This window comes from Nilaparvata lugens, chromosome X (genome assembly GCF_014356525.2).
Source record: "Nilaparvata lugens isolate BPH chromosome X, ASM1435652v1, whole genome shotgun sequence".
In the NCBI taxonomy this organism is placed as follows: Eukaryota; Metazoa; Arthropoda; class Insecta; order Hemiptera; family Delphacidae; genus Nilaparvata; species Nilaparvata lugens.
Window position 1 is genome coordinate 25,609,866 of NC_052518.1, and position 15,685 is coordinate 25,625,550.

General features: G+C 34.1%; 1 protein-coding gene across 1 annotated transcript in view; it reads right to left on the reverse strand.

Moving 5' to 3' along the window:
- Positions 1-7,899: 7,899 nt before the first annotated feature.
- Positions 7,900-15,685, reverse strand: part of LOC111051372 (mothers against decapentaplegic homolog 3) — a 40,030-nt gene continuing 32,244 nt past the window's right edge. The window contains exons 5-8 of the mRNA XM_022337880.2: positions 15,303-15,527; positions 13,560-13,704; positions 12,032-12,162; positions 7,900-10,509 (exon numbers count right to left, since the gene is read on the reverse strand). Of these exons, the coding sequence (XP_022193572.1) occupies positions 12,039-12,162; positions 13,560-13,704; positions 15,303-15,527 (494 nt within the window). The 3' untranslated portion in view covers positions 7,900-10,509; positions 12,032-12,038. The remainder of the gene's footprint in view (positions 10,510-12,031; positions 12,163-13,559; positions 13,705-15,302; positions 15,528-15,685) is intronic.

Below are 15,685 nucleotides of genomic sequence, written 5' to 3' on the forward strand. Positions count from 1 at the left end.
CTCGTACCGAATTTGAAATTTCCTGTCCCAAAAATTTAAACTTTAGGCGTTCATATCTCAAAAAGTAATGATTGGAAGAAAATGTTTTCCTACGAAAACTTTTTCATTTTGATATATACCGGTACAAATCGAAAAACTTTGAAAAATATCACCAGTACAAGAAAGTTTATTTTTAGCCTTTGCACAGCCTCAAGATGTAGACTGCACATAGTATTAGGCCTACTTAACTTGCTAAGTAATTAGAACTACAATTTCTACAAGTTTGTTTAACACACCTGTTTAATTAAGTAGAACTCCTCTGACCTTTGCATGGGGAAATTCCTTCACCAATTCTTCAAGATCTGGGGACTGAACTATTTTATGTTCGCTAGACCACTCAAACGTTCCTGGGATATTGTTGATCTTAGAAAAGTCTTCATTAGCTCGAGGTTGAAAAGCTTCTTATATAATTTTACCATTCACATTTGATATTATGAGTTTATTATTTATTTGTATTTTAAAATTTTCCATTCCTTTAAATTTGCCGCCCCCAAAACCTGCCGCCCTGTCCGGCCGCCCGGTCCGCCCACCCCTGGGGCCGGGCCTGGTTCTTTCATGAAAGACTTACTATTTCGAATACCTTCTTTTGCGAGGGGAAGTGGTCTGGTGGTAAAGTGGGGGAAGAGAGAGATTGCATTGCATTGTAGCTTCACTACACTCAGTGCTACGAGTGTCAAACTCCCGAACTATGCTCCTCGAACGCCAGGGTTGAAAGCTATTCAAACGTTCTTAGGTGAATTTTAAGGACATCGTTGAAAAGAGGACAAAATTTCACATTGATTTGAGGTATAAAACATGCCAAAGTCGATTATTGAGTAGTATTTTTTAGCGGTCAAAGTTGAAAAAGAGTGATCTTTGAAGTTTTTTTAAAAATTAAATGAAAAAGACTAAGAAATTGTCAATTTTTTTAAAAACTTCAGACACATTTTTCTCGATTTTTTTTCCAGGGTACAAAATAATTTTTATAGCGCAAAAACTTTTGATTTTCGATTATCTTTCGAATGAGACCAAATACAGGTGTCTAGCTCAAATCCTCGAATCAGAATTTCAGTTTAAATTAGATTTTTTGATTAAAAACGAGACTTATCTTGTTTGAGTGTGAATAATTGTCTACAATTTGATAGCTTTGTGTCGAGTGATTGAGGGCGTAAAAATACTTTTTCTATAGGAAATTTGGCTGAGAAATTCAATGAAACTGGTTAGAAGTTCGTATCTGCAATTGTTATTGAGATACAAGTTGAAAAAAGTTCAAAGTCGAGTTAAAATCTAAACTTTTCAAACAGTTTTTTCTTGATTTTTTTTTCACGGTAACAATATTTTTCCAATAATGAAAAAACTTTGCCATTTTATAAACTATCAAATGAGTATAAATTTATAAATTATCATAATTAATTTAAATTATCATAAATTGTCATAATGAACCTGTATCAGCAACCGTCTATAGAAGGCATTGACAAGACAGAGGATTGGCAACGTTCTGTGCCGTTATAACGTGGACTTCACTATAGTATCAAGGAGGATCGTGGAGTAGGCAAAACAAAGTTTGGCTGTCTCCGCGCATTCTGGTTTGCGCATCTTTTCGGCCATCTTGGTTTGACCAAAACATTGCACCTTGCACTGCAGTCATAGCATCAGAATCTGTGCTAATATGTTCATTTAATTGACTTTTAATGAGAAAATAAAAGTTTTCATCAAAATGGTAACCTGTTGTTCATTTGGATGTACAAACAGAAGTTTAAAGAAGACACCAGGAGTGACTTTTCACAGATAATAATTAATAAATTTAACAATTTGTTTACTCTTGTTAAGGTTAGCCTGTAGATAGATAGATAGGCCTAGATAAATGCCTTCTTAAGTTCCAAATTGGGAGATGAGATATCGTGTACAGCACAGAGGCACATACACTCATACACACACACACACACACACACATACACACACACACACACACACACCAACACACACGATAATTCAGTGAACATTCCAGCCGAGTCCACCACCTCTGATCCACCGAAAGACAGCCGCTCCGAACCAACGATGTCCCTCAACAAGCCTTAGCTCAGCAGGCAGAGAATTCCACAAACTACAGGCTGTCACAAGGAACGACTTGTTGTACATAACAGTCCTATGTGTTGGGATAGCCAGCAGATGGGATCCATGCCGCGTTCCTCCACGACCAAAATCACCCAAATAACGGTACTCTACTGCCAGATACTTGGGGGTTTTAGTTTTCAATATCTTATAGAGGAAGCACAAAGCATGATGTGATCTACTCTCACGCAGCTTCATAAGTTCAAGTCTGTTAGAGTATTCAGTTACATGGTCGTCACGTCTCAGGTTAAAGATAGAGCGAACACAGTAATTATGTGCACGCTGCATCCTCTGCAGAAGTTGAACTGTCATGTCAAGAGTCACAATGTCACAGTAGTTGAAGATCGGGAAGATCAGAGTCTTTACCAACATAATCTTCCTTGAAAAGGGAATGAAGTCAGAGATTCTCATTAATGTCATGATCCCCCCAATGTCCCTGTTACAAGTCTAAGTAACGTGGCTGGTCCAGTCAAGAGTCCTTGTCATTGTAAGTACTAAATTTTTCACGTTAGAATTGCAATTGTATGTTATTCAATTTTATAAATGGTCCGTTAGTTATGTCAAGTGTGTTTAAAAGTCTTGAACAACCTATCACTATTGATTTTGATTTAGTCTCGTTAATTTTCAGTCCATCATACCAAACGAGTCAGGTCAGCATTGCCTTCATCAACTGTGACGTTGAAGTCATTTTTCTTGCAGTGCCGATATATTTGCAAGTCATCGGCAAGTCAACGGAGGCGTACTTATTGAAGGAGTATTATGGGAGTAGTTGGTGGGCCATTAAGGGTTACAAGCGAGAGATTTTAAATTTGAGTGGGTTATGGATAAGGAAAGGTGTAGATTATGAATTGATAGAAAAGAGGAGATTTAAAATTGGAAATCAGAAATGAAGTAGAATAAAATTAGAAAATGGAATTATAGAATTGAATTGGAATGAAATTTATTTTTTATTTTTATTGAAAATTTATTATATATTTGATAGCTGTGAAATTTTTCATGATATGATGAAATTTATTTCAATTTAATTGAACAGTTGGTGTAGAGTCGATAGTTATGGTACTATTGCTGTCTGTTGAGACCAGGACTGGAAGCAGCTCCAAGCACCCAAATAAAAGCCAATTCTTTCATCTTGACATCTATGGAGGGGGCTGTGGGAGGAAGGGTGGCAAGGACTCTGACTTTGAAGCATTGGTCAAAGTTCTTGTTGTGCTCAGAGCCATGGTTAGGGATGGGTAGGGAAGTATTATTTTTAAAGGAAGCCCTGTGATTGTTGATCCGGAGGTTTAGAGCAGTGGTGGTTTCACCTATGTAGAAGGCAGGACAGAAGTTGCAGGAAAGAAGGTAGATGCAATTTTTGGAGATGCAATTACCGGATTAATGGATTTGATGGGTGTAGTTGGTGATAGGACTGGTAAAGGAAATGGAAGGATCAGTGAAAGGTCAGGTTTTACAGCGGGGGTGTTTGCAGGGTAGGGTACCAGATGGAGTTGGGATTTCATCAGAGGTGAATGATTGGTTTTTACTGAAAATTCTTTTGAGGTTGGGGGGCTGCTTGTAAATGAGGGTGGGTGGTTGCTGGAAAAGGTGTTTGGTAGATGGATTGGAGGAGACGACATGGAACAGATCTTCAAGGACAGGTTTGAGGTTTACAATTCCAGGGAAGTAGGTGGTACAGAGCTTTGGAGTTTGTGGGATTTGGGAATTTTTTGTGGTTGGATTAGTGTCTGTTTTGGAGGAAATTTGTTTCTGTAACAACCTTTCAGGATAGTTACATTTCAGGAGGGATTGGTGGAGTTTTTTGAGGTACTGGTCAAGGTGGTGGGGATCACTGCAAATTTTTTGGCCTCGGATTAAGAGGGAACGTGGGAGTGATCCTTTAATGTGGTAGGGATGGCAACTCTCAAAGTGTAGGAACTGTTGAGTGTGGGTGGATTTGGTGAAAGTATTGGTGGATAAGGCATTGGAGTTGGAAAGGATTACGTTGACATCTAGGAAGTTGATGGAGGATTCAGAGATATTCCAGGTGAAGGAGACAGAGTAGTTGGAGTTGAGTTGATTGAGGAAGTGGGAGAGGGTATCATGTCCATGAGGCCATAAGAGGAATATGTCGTCAATGAAACGGAGCCATATCAGGAGGGATAGGGTTTGTTTAGAAAAGAAATCCTGTTCAAGGAGGCCCATGAACAGGTTTGAATAGGATGGTGCCATCCTATGAAAAATAAACGAAAAAACATACATTTTCGAGAGCTGGGCTCCCTTTGTCAATCAAACAGGAAGTCTGAAAATTCTCGTTTATAATGCCTCTGCAGATAGATTAAAAACACTTAAAAACTTACATTATAAACGAAAATTTTCAGACTTCCTGTTTGATTGACAAAGGGAGCCCAGCTCTCGAAAATTTTCGTTTATAATGTAAGTTTTTAATCTATCTGCAGAGGCAGCTCTACATGAAGGTGAACAAGGCGGTTCCTGGGGCCCCACACAGAAAAAAAATTAAGAAGGAATTTTAAAATTTAATATTTCAATTTGAAATACCCTATATAATCGGCAAAACTTCGATCCTATGTACAACTAATTTCCAGATTATGATTATTGTTTACTCAAACGCACTTTGAGTGGGTGGGCATTAACTATTAGCTGCTAGGCTAACTGTAGTTTCGGCGACTGTATGGCTTGTATGTTTTTTTGCGAGCGTTACAAAGGCTTTATACATTGTTTTCTGCTTCATCGAATAAATGGAGTATTCTAAAAAACAAAACAAATATTACCCTTCCTTTGAAGCCTCTATCAGAAACTAGATGGGAATGTAGAGTAGAAAGTGTTAAAGCTTTTCGTTATCAACTAAAAGAGATTGCTGAGTGTTTAGAAGAACTTTCAGATTCTTCTAATGATTTTGCTACTGCCAGCGAATATAATACACTCACAAATGAAATTCTTTCATACTTTCATTAATTGTTTGGTATGATTTGTTGGTAAAAATTCAGTTTATTAGTAAAATGTGGCAAAGAGCTGACATGGACCTAGGATCAGCAATAAATCACTTCGATAAGTTTCTATCTTGGTTGGCTGAGTACAGAAATAATGGCCTAGTCTCTGCAATGGTCAGTGCAAATGAGATTGCTGAAGAAGTTAGTATATCAAAAGAGTTCAAGAAAATTAAACATAGAAAAAAGAAATCCAGCTTTTCTTATGAAGGAGAAGATGATATAAGCTCAAATGCAGAAGACGTTTTCAGAACAGATTTTTTCTATATTCTCATTGATAAAATTACTGAAAGCACTGAGTTCACTTTTATTGAGCTTAAAAAGTATGAAGAGAAATTTGGGTATCTCTATAGACTAAATTTATTGAAAAACAAATCTGATAGAGAGATTTTAAGTTTCTGTAAACAACTTCAAGAGACGCTAACATTTAAGACAGAAACTACATCTAACTCCAACATCAACGAAGTGTTCGAAGTATATGTATATGTATATATACATGTAACATGTTATATATCCTCTTTTCTATCAATTCATTATCTACACCTTTCCTTATCCATAACCCACTCAAATTTTAAATCTCCCGCTTGTAACCCATCATGGCCCACCAACTAATCCCATAATGCTCCTTCAATAGGTGCGCGTCCGTCCGTCTGTGCTCTATGGTCTACACAACATCTCTACCGCGTCTCTGTGGTCACGGCCGTTAGAATGTTCAAATCTGCACCACTTCAATTCCTGTTTGATTGACAAAGGGGGCCCAGCTCCGAAAATTCTCGTTTAAATGTAAGTTTTCAAGTGTTTTTAATCTATCCGTGTCGTATGTATCCTGTTTATATTTATATTATAAAACTTTAAAGTGTTTTATATATATTTCGAACTGTTCGTCGAGCCGTCGAGTGATGGCCAGTGGTCTGTTTTGTCTTAAAAATGTTAGTGAATGGTCGTTTCAATCAAATAAAATTTTATTCTTTCATATATAAATTATCTGTAATAGTAAAATAATCATTGATCTATTAATATATTCAACACTATAATGAGCTATCCATATCTATGGGCCTACTATAAGGAAGGAATTGGCTTACACATGGCTTGTACATGTATGGGATACGAAATACATGTTTGATGCATCATAAACAACTGATCTGATTAAATTTAAATTTCACATGAAGATTCTAAATTTACTGAGGATGTAAATAGACTTATTTTCATTTTTATTGATCAATTAACTTCAATTTAATAATTGAAAGAAAGACAGTGACTAGTTAGGTTAGGTTGTCCCAGCTCTCATTAGGTTAGGAGATATCCCTCATTCGGTTATCTGATTTCCAGCTGAAGATTTTGTGCAGCACTAGCAATTTATACGTACTACATACCTATTAAATAATTCAGTCTGTTATTGTTAAGGTGTTTGAGGGGAAGGTTATGGTATTGGGCATCTTTATTTTAGCCTTGGAAAGTGTATATCACTAGAGCAGCATTCTGAGGTCCAGATCTACCACTAGTTTGTTGGGATTTGCTTTATTGAATTTGTGCTGTTAGATTATTTTGCATCTACTATATTACTTTTATATCTATTATTGTCTTATTTTGTATTCTATCACATCATATTGTAGGTAGACCTACTCAATTTGAAAATTGGTGCAACCGTTGGAAATCAAATAAATAAATGAGCATACTTTTGCGGAGCACCGACTAACACCTGCTCATATAATATTTATGTAATTTGCCTTTAGACCTACTATTTATTAATATGAAATTATTGGATAAATAGTACAATTTTAATATATTCATCAAGTATTAACCATCGAAGATGATGAAGTGTTACCTATAATATATTCCACATTTCGGCACAACACATGCTACTTGTCTTATAAGTCTACGATAGAGTTGTGCGAGAATGATGATGTAGAGTAAGTAGCAGCCTACAATAATATTGTTGAAAATTGTAATGGATGAAGTCTACAGCCATGAATGGGTGAATCGACAGAAGGCTGAAGTTGAACTTCAAAACGACCTACTATTATAGAAAAATTAAAAATCAAAGTAGGCCTACCCTTTTTTAACACATTTTTATTATTACTCACGACATTTTTTGGCTTTAAATCAGTTTTCAAGTCAATTAACAAAATAAAGTTGTCGTGAATAATAGAAATATATGTTAGAAAGGGTAATTTGATTTTTTATTTTTACGTAAATTCAAGCCCTGAACAAGGTAGTGAACATCCTACTACAAGCGATTGATTATTCATATTCAATAAATTTCCGAATTTTCAAGATAAAACCGTGCATGTCTGAGCTAATTTTTCATCAGCTTTCATGATCTATTGTGGAATGTGTACCGCAATTACGCTAGAGAAGAAGAAGACATTCATATAATTTTTTTTCAAATATTTCGGCACAGTAACATAATAGGTAGCCTACAGATGCCATAATTTTGGATAAATAAAAGATTTTCAAGAAATTTGTAACGGAATAATTAATAACAAAAATGTAATAAAAAATAGAATTTGAAGAAAAATTATAGACTTATTAGTGAGCTTAATACTCATTAGAATAGTTTAATATGTTATTTTTATTCAATTTTAAATTTTATTCAGTAACAGAGTTACAAATTATAATAATAGGTATAAAATATGATAGGTCATCATGATAAAAATAGCAATATATAATCGGAGTAGTGCTTTCATAGCAGATGTGTTACAATATTTACTGACAATATTATGTCCACTTTAATAGAAGAAAAATTCAGGTATACCGAAGTACAATCAAAGATTAAACGGAGAGATGTATTTATACAAGATTTTAATCAAAGTTTTCTGTACAATTCATCATCAATAAACAAAGTTTCAAAAAACGTATCAATGTTCTACTTGACCACATACGAAAAGGGAATCAGTCAATAACACACAGTAGTATTACAATACATATCATTCACAAGCTGATTAAAAGACTCAAAATCATTGGTTAAATGCTTCAATTCATTACAATTCCTATACTACTTATTTCTTTTTTTACACATAATTAAAAAATCACAAATGATCCAGCACGTAAGATATTATGAGCCTTAGGTAAAAGCACTAGAAACTACTTGTCATGTAAAACCAACTTTACAAATTTGTTACAAACCAATAACATATTTGTACTTTTATTAGTTTCCACATTCATAGTTATTATCATAAAACTCCTTAAAGTGGTCGGTCACTGGATCATTGTTTGAAGAATACTGAATATATTCACTTTGAAATATGTATATCTCAAGTTGAACATTGGGCTCAATGTAGCATTCGCTGTATTTGCTCACTAAAGCAATACAAAAGAGACATTTTGAGCCAGCCAAATCTTCAAAATAATTGCTGAGGATTAAGAACACCATCAATAAATTTGTGCAATTTAGATATTATACGCTCTAATCAAATCAAACCTAACGCTAGAAACTCTAGTTAAACCAAGATCAGAGTTATCACAATACAGCTTAATAAATATGAATGTATTCAGACAATATCGAATTTGATTGACGATCTATGATAAAACTCGAATTTAGACAACATTTAATACATACATCAACGATTCTATCAATTTTATTCTCTAAAACCTCAGCTTTGACGGTACACAAATAAAACCAATTTCAAAATGAATATGGAACTTGTATTCCGAAGATTTGTTTCCATAATTATATTATGTAATCTAATTTCATCATTTGTTTTTTTTTTGTTCATTTGTTTTTACCATGAAAACCACCGATTAAATTCAATCTTCTAGCCTTCAAAATGTTCGGAGCCCAAAAATAAACTTTAACGCTAGATACTAAATTGATTTGCAATTTGATTGAGAAAAGTTTATACACTAACTATGGAATTGTAATACAATTATTATGATATTAAATTTAGTAAGATCATTGTCTCGAACAAGAATACAATTGATTCTTCATATTGCTGAATATATTAAACATCTTCAAGAGCTTGAACTGTCTTCAGAAATACTAACGAAAATTTCTATCTTGAGGTAGAAATAACAATAACCACAACCCAATAGGAAAAATCTTCTCCAATGTTAAAGAAATCGGAATTATTTTATCGAAATAACTATTGTCTCAACTAGGTACCATTCAACACATGGTAAACACATCGGGCAAATTGTTTTGACATTGAGAAAGATAGAAAATTTGAAACTCTGCCACTAATAAATCGAACAATTACCGTGCTAATACGAAATTGCAATATTAAAAATATTATACAGTATACACAAAATCTACGACTTTTTAAAATCTACGAGATTTTATAACCTGAATTTGAAACAACCAAATTTGAAGGAATACCATTAGTACAGATAATGTTCAACAACTAACTACACAACAACGAAACAAGATATTTAAATATAAATAACAAATTTTATTCTTTGGAAAAGTATATTATGTAGAACGATACTTTTGAAGAACATTGATTTGAATCTACAAACTTTAGTTATACCTATCATAAGATTATGAATCTGAAACGAAAATTACCATTGAATAAGGTATGTAAATTATGTTTTTGTCATACTCATTAAATTTTCCATGCATGAAATCAAGCCTGTAAACAGCTGAACAAGTAAACATACATATGATCTTATTACAGCATACTGTACTGTAATGAAATCATATGTTTTCTTTAAAGTCGTGTATCATTTTTCCTGCAGCTAATGTTTTGTGTTTCCTATCTATTCTTTATTAGATGACAAAAAAGTGTAAGTAACTTGTACGGTTACGTTTTTACCGCATTCGTATGATAATTCGGCCCTCAACCACAGTATACATACAGTACGGAAACTTGGCTATACCCTGACGCCAAAATCCGCCATCTTGTTAGGAAGCGCTGCATTGTAATAGTATTGATGGTAGGTTCGGTCACTTTAATGATCCGGATCAATTGATCTCGTTCACTGCCACGAGCCAATCAGAAGACCAGGATTGGAACTTCCCAAGGTCACGTGACGTGTTTAGTATTGGGGTCATGTAAAAAGCATTGGTTAGATAGTCGTTTGATTACAAGTTTCCATTCTGTATCTATTCTGTGCCTCAACTACGTTTCGGGCAGAAACAATCATACTCATGCGTAAAACTAGCATTACTGAACATAGTAAGTAAAATACTACTGACAATGACAATACAATTTATTATTACAGATTTAAATCAAACAAGGCTACTTTCGAACGAGACTGATTCCCTTCTAACACAAACCACTGTAAAAATGTCTTTCTTTGTTCATACTACGAGGCAGTTGTATACGTTTGGCATGGCATGTGATGAGAATGTAAATGGTTGAAGACAATCATACCACAGCACAAACTTAGTTACGATAACTGCATTCACTTCCAAACAAAAGTTTTTCATTATCGGAGAGATGGAAGCGCAAGCTGTCTGTAATTGAAAATAAAATAACGTTAAATAGAAGCGTATTTATTATCTATACCATGTTAGTTTTTGTGTAATATTTCACAGTAAAAAATGATAATTAGAAACCGTGTCTGAGTTAAATTAACCTACATTTCAACAAACTATACTATACGTTCAGAGTAGGGATGTCAATCATGGGATCCCGGTCAAATTCCGATATCTAGAGATCCCGGGATCACGTACTGTCAATCTCGGGATTACTAATACCTATGTATGTCAATATTATTTATCTAATACCGATTCAAAATAATTCATATCCATCGATAAGTAGGATATTTGTGATTATTAAAATGTTGTATTAGTTATTACTGGATCAACTTCACGATGTTTTATTGTTCTGTAATAATATCTGTCAAGATCAAAAGTGTATAGTTATTACTAAAAATTTGTATGGCTTTTGTTGGTGGGGAGTCCCTTGCAGGAAGGTCCCATCGCCTGAATATATAATTTAAGCCGTCAATGGGCCTTACGACTGTCATACTTCGTCGGGACCGAAAGTTTAACGTGCCCATCTGATAACAAGGGAGTGATCTGGTTAAAAAACTTTTGGTAATGGGAAGGTTTGAACCCGGGATCCCTATGCTGCTACGAAAGCACTCTATCCACTACGGATCACTCCATAGAGTGATCTCTATAATTACCTATAATCACTCAACAGATTCACTCCAATAATTATTACTATTTTTGTAAGACAATAGCATTAATCGCCAGACCGGACGACGCTCGTAATTTCCATTATGTATTTCTCGGTATGCAGTAATTCTATTCCAAACACAAGTATTACCTGGTTCGCTTATTCGCAAAGTTTCTTTTTCACCCAGAAAGTAATAACATTACAGTTACATCAAGTATAGAATGTAATAACATTAACCTATACTCTCTGGTTTCACCTGAAAATAGAATGACAACTTCCATTCTTATAATTTTATTCATTATTACTATTATTATTAGATCAGTTCGGATCTGCACAATTTTTATTGTTCATAATGCATTCTATTGATCGTTGCTAATCTTTTAAATAATTAATTATAGGAAATTAATAGTATTATTCAACTATTTGAGCCCCCTTATATTGTTGAATGGCAACAAAAATTGGAAACATGACTACGTAAAAATCCAGTGAAGGTAGGTCTACAAATTTCCATTTTCTCGTACATTATTTGGTCATAATGGGAGATAAAAATGTTTCAATTCTGCACAGAATAGAGTGTGTAAATTGATTATTTACAACATATGGAAGGATCAATCAATGCACTTCACACGCATACATACTTACAAAGAAGAAAGTTGCTAATTGAAGGCCCTAATAGGTCTATGACTCGTCTGGCTAAAACGGCATTCAAGCAATCAGAGCATTATGAGCTATAAACATCTTAAGGAAATCTGATTATTGTAAGTTGTTGACGCAAAAAAAGAAGAACGCCATTTATCTAATTGATGATATTCGTATGCTATGTTTTCTTTATGGTAGATCAGTGATATTGACCTTGCATTTAAGACATGGAGCTGCACGGAAGTCTGGGAGATCCCATTTGGGTGAGGACTCTGTCCAACCATTGCAACGGCCCGTTTAGGTGTAGCTCAATCCAGCAAGGAGTAGAAGTAACAGTCTGTCGTCTACAAACAAATCAAATACATAATAAACAATATGGCAAACCATTGATTTCAGTTCCAAAGTATTGTCCACACAACAACCAAAGCAGCAATAATGTGGTGCTATTGAGAAAATGAAAAATTTCAAATCTAGCCAAATTGTAACTTGTTTATAATTTACTACTGTAACTGCTTGTACCCTTCTTGTACGTATTGCTTGGCAAGATACATGTACATTTTTTCTTTGCTGATTTATTAAACTAGCAATTCAAACAAGTTTATAGTTTTGTTGATAAGGAGAAAGAGTTATAACAGAAAAAACTCGAAAACTTAATACAGTGAAAACTTAATATCAATAATGAATTATTTTGGAAAAATTAAATTTAAATACTCTTATATTTTTACTCAATGACATTACATTGTTTTATGACAATTTAAATATAAATAAGCTAATCGATTCAAACATTATCGAGTTAGCAAGTCAAAAATATTAGATATTATATTTCAATTAACTCATGAAAAAACTTTGATTCACTTAATAAATTTTCAAGTTATTCACTCGTTGCATAAAGTATATCTTACTGTAAAAACTCAGAAGAATCATACCATGGTAGGATACAGTAGTCTGATAAGCAGAAATGGGACATGTCTGCCAGTGGGAGAAACTGACATAGAATTAGGATAGAATCCCGTTTAATCCAATGATGGAATTCAATAATTTATTTCACACAACAAAAAATAAAATACTAATACAGGATGACCATGAGAAACAATTACATTCTGGAAATGAGAAAACAATATTAATTTTTCAATATACTATTTATTCAACTCGAGTAGAATAGTTATCAGTATATAACATTTACTTGAAGTAGAGATAATTATGTCAGGTTGACGTCCACCTTCCCTGAGGCAATTTTCCATTCTATCCAGGATGCTCTTCCACACTCGTTGCAGTGTATCAATGCCACCTCAGTACGTATCGCCGCTTTCAAGTCATCTGAAGTACGGGGTTTATGTCGATAAACTTGCTCTTTCAAATGTCCCCACAAATAAAAATTACATTGGATGACTTGAAAGCGGCGTTAATTTCTGAGGTGGCGTAGATCATTGATGATACACTGGAACGAATGTGGAAGAGCTTCCTGAGCAGAATATAAAATTGCCTCAGGGAAGGTGGACGTCATCCTGACATAATTATCTCTACTTCAAGTAAATGGCATATACTGACAACTATTCTACTCAAGTTGAATAAATAGTAAATTGAAAAATTAATATTGTTTTTTATTTCTAAAATTTGAATGTTTCTCGTGGTCACCCTGTAAGATTTAGAAAATATTGTAATAAGTGTACTCAATTTATTACAAATCTGTTACAGTTGTAACAGTAAGTGAATCGAAGAAATAAAACTTGTTTGAAACTACCTATATTCGGCGCCCCATCCTTTCACAAAGGACATGCGGATTGTACACATCCGAGTCAATTGGTAAACGGCTTCGAATCCTTGCGACACGGACTGCGACAATAGAGCTGCGAACTCTTGGTTATTGAAAATTTTCAGATTGCAACCTGAGGAACAAGAAAGAAAGCAATGATTAAAAAAAGTCCAAAATATGTAATACATTCAAAAAATTATTAGTAAATCAATGAATAATTCTTTTCATTCCTAATACAGTAGGCTTACAATAAAGACGAAATTTATAGAGAATAATGCTAACCGAAAAATGCTTTTCAGACAAACGGAAAAAATTACAAGTTTTAAAATAGCTATTTATGTTGTAAGAGCGTAATGCGCGACTTTATCGCTCCCGCAAAACAATAATTTTGCAAGAGCGATAAGGAAGCATTGCGCGCGAATTACATACAAAATTTTTTCTACAACTGCACAAACCTGTTAAATCACTTATATCTGGCGGAGTTTATAATAATTCGTCTACACTGATATCCATCATGGCTGCAGAATCGGTACAATTACAGACTTTTTAGGTTAAGATCTGACCGAGAGTGGTTTGTCTTTGGCGAGCTGCTTATCATCAGCTGATTAGCAAGCGTAATGAAACTCTTCTGCGCATGCGCGAATGATTTGCGAGCGTAAAAAAAATCTACTGCACATGCGCAGATGGTTAGCGAGCGAAAAAGTAGATTCTCCTCAGAAATAAGCTGTTTTACGAGGAGAACTGAGTATGTAAATTCTTTCTTCACGCGCAGTTGTAGAAAAATATGTATTTGAATTGGATTTTCAAATCACTTCCTATGTTTTTTATTCCTTCATGAATCAATACTCCAATATTCTCTTTGTTGTTTTTTCCAATTTTATCGCCATTAATCTACACCTTCAAAAACACTATATTGTTTTAGCAGAAGATGAGATGCTATCTCACACAATACAAATTACAAATGACTAATTAATGGATATTTTCTCTTTTTTTTAATCTAGATCATTCATTATTCGTCACATAATTGACTCATTGACAACAGATACAATACGGAAAGATTCAACATGCATTTGCTCAAACTGTTTCGATCCCTGATTTTAATTACATGATTGATCACAAATAATTGATTGGTCTGCTTCAGTTAGTATTCAGGTTATTCTACAAAAGATCCACTATCAAAGAGAAAATATAAACTGAAAATTATATATTATCCATCAGATAAGTGTACTCAATTTATTACAAATCCATTATATATCCATTATATATTATCAGATTCTTCAGTACAAACTATTGAATTTGTAGAGTTTCAAATGAGGTCATCCTGCTTCTACGCTGGTTTATTCGATAAGTAGGAAATGAATTACAGTGCTACTATAAGAATGGATTCTAAATAAATCTACCAAGAGAAGTGGAACTAGAGGTAATGAAAACACTGGAATTTTGTCAAAACCCCACTGTTTTCATTATGGATAGATATCATAACATCTCACCAGCAACAGTATATCAACTACAAGTGATGTACTGATTCAAATTAATTGGATCTACTAAAAAATTACAATCCACAAATTCAAAATATGGATTTATTTTCTTGAATTGAGTAAGTAGATGTATTTATCTTATGAAGATAGTGAATAGCATTTTTGTTTTGAGGTCAGTGAGCAAATATTGAGGATTATGAGGGATTAGTATTCAACAGTGATTCTAAAAATGATAGACTGAAAAAGGTCTTACCTGGAGGTATCTTACAGACTGTGGCCGGATGCCAGCCATATCTCTGATTGCAGTTCGGTGATTGGACAAAAATGGAAGAATCGCTCAAGCATTCGGCAAACACCTCACCGCCAATATAATACAGCCGGACACCTTTTCCGATATGGCGCCTTATCTGTTCGACAACACTATTCCTGTTCACGTTTGACAGAAGTCCTAAACAGAACCGTTCCGAGTTGCTCGGGTCTGAAACACAACCAAAGCAAATGATATCTTGCATTTCGGTGTCGACAAATCATTCAAACTTCTAATACTGTATAATCTAAATTGATATGTTCAGTCCTAAATCCCAAAATATAGAAATCAATCAATCAATCAATCAATCAATGCGTTGAATTATTCAA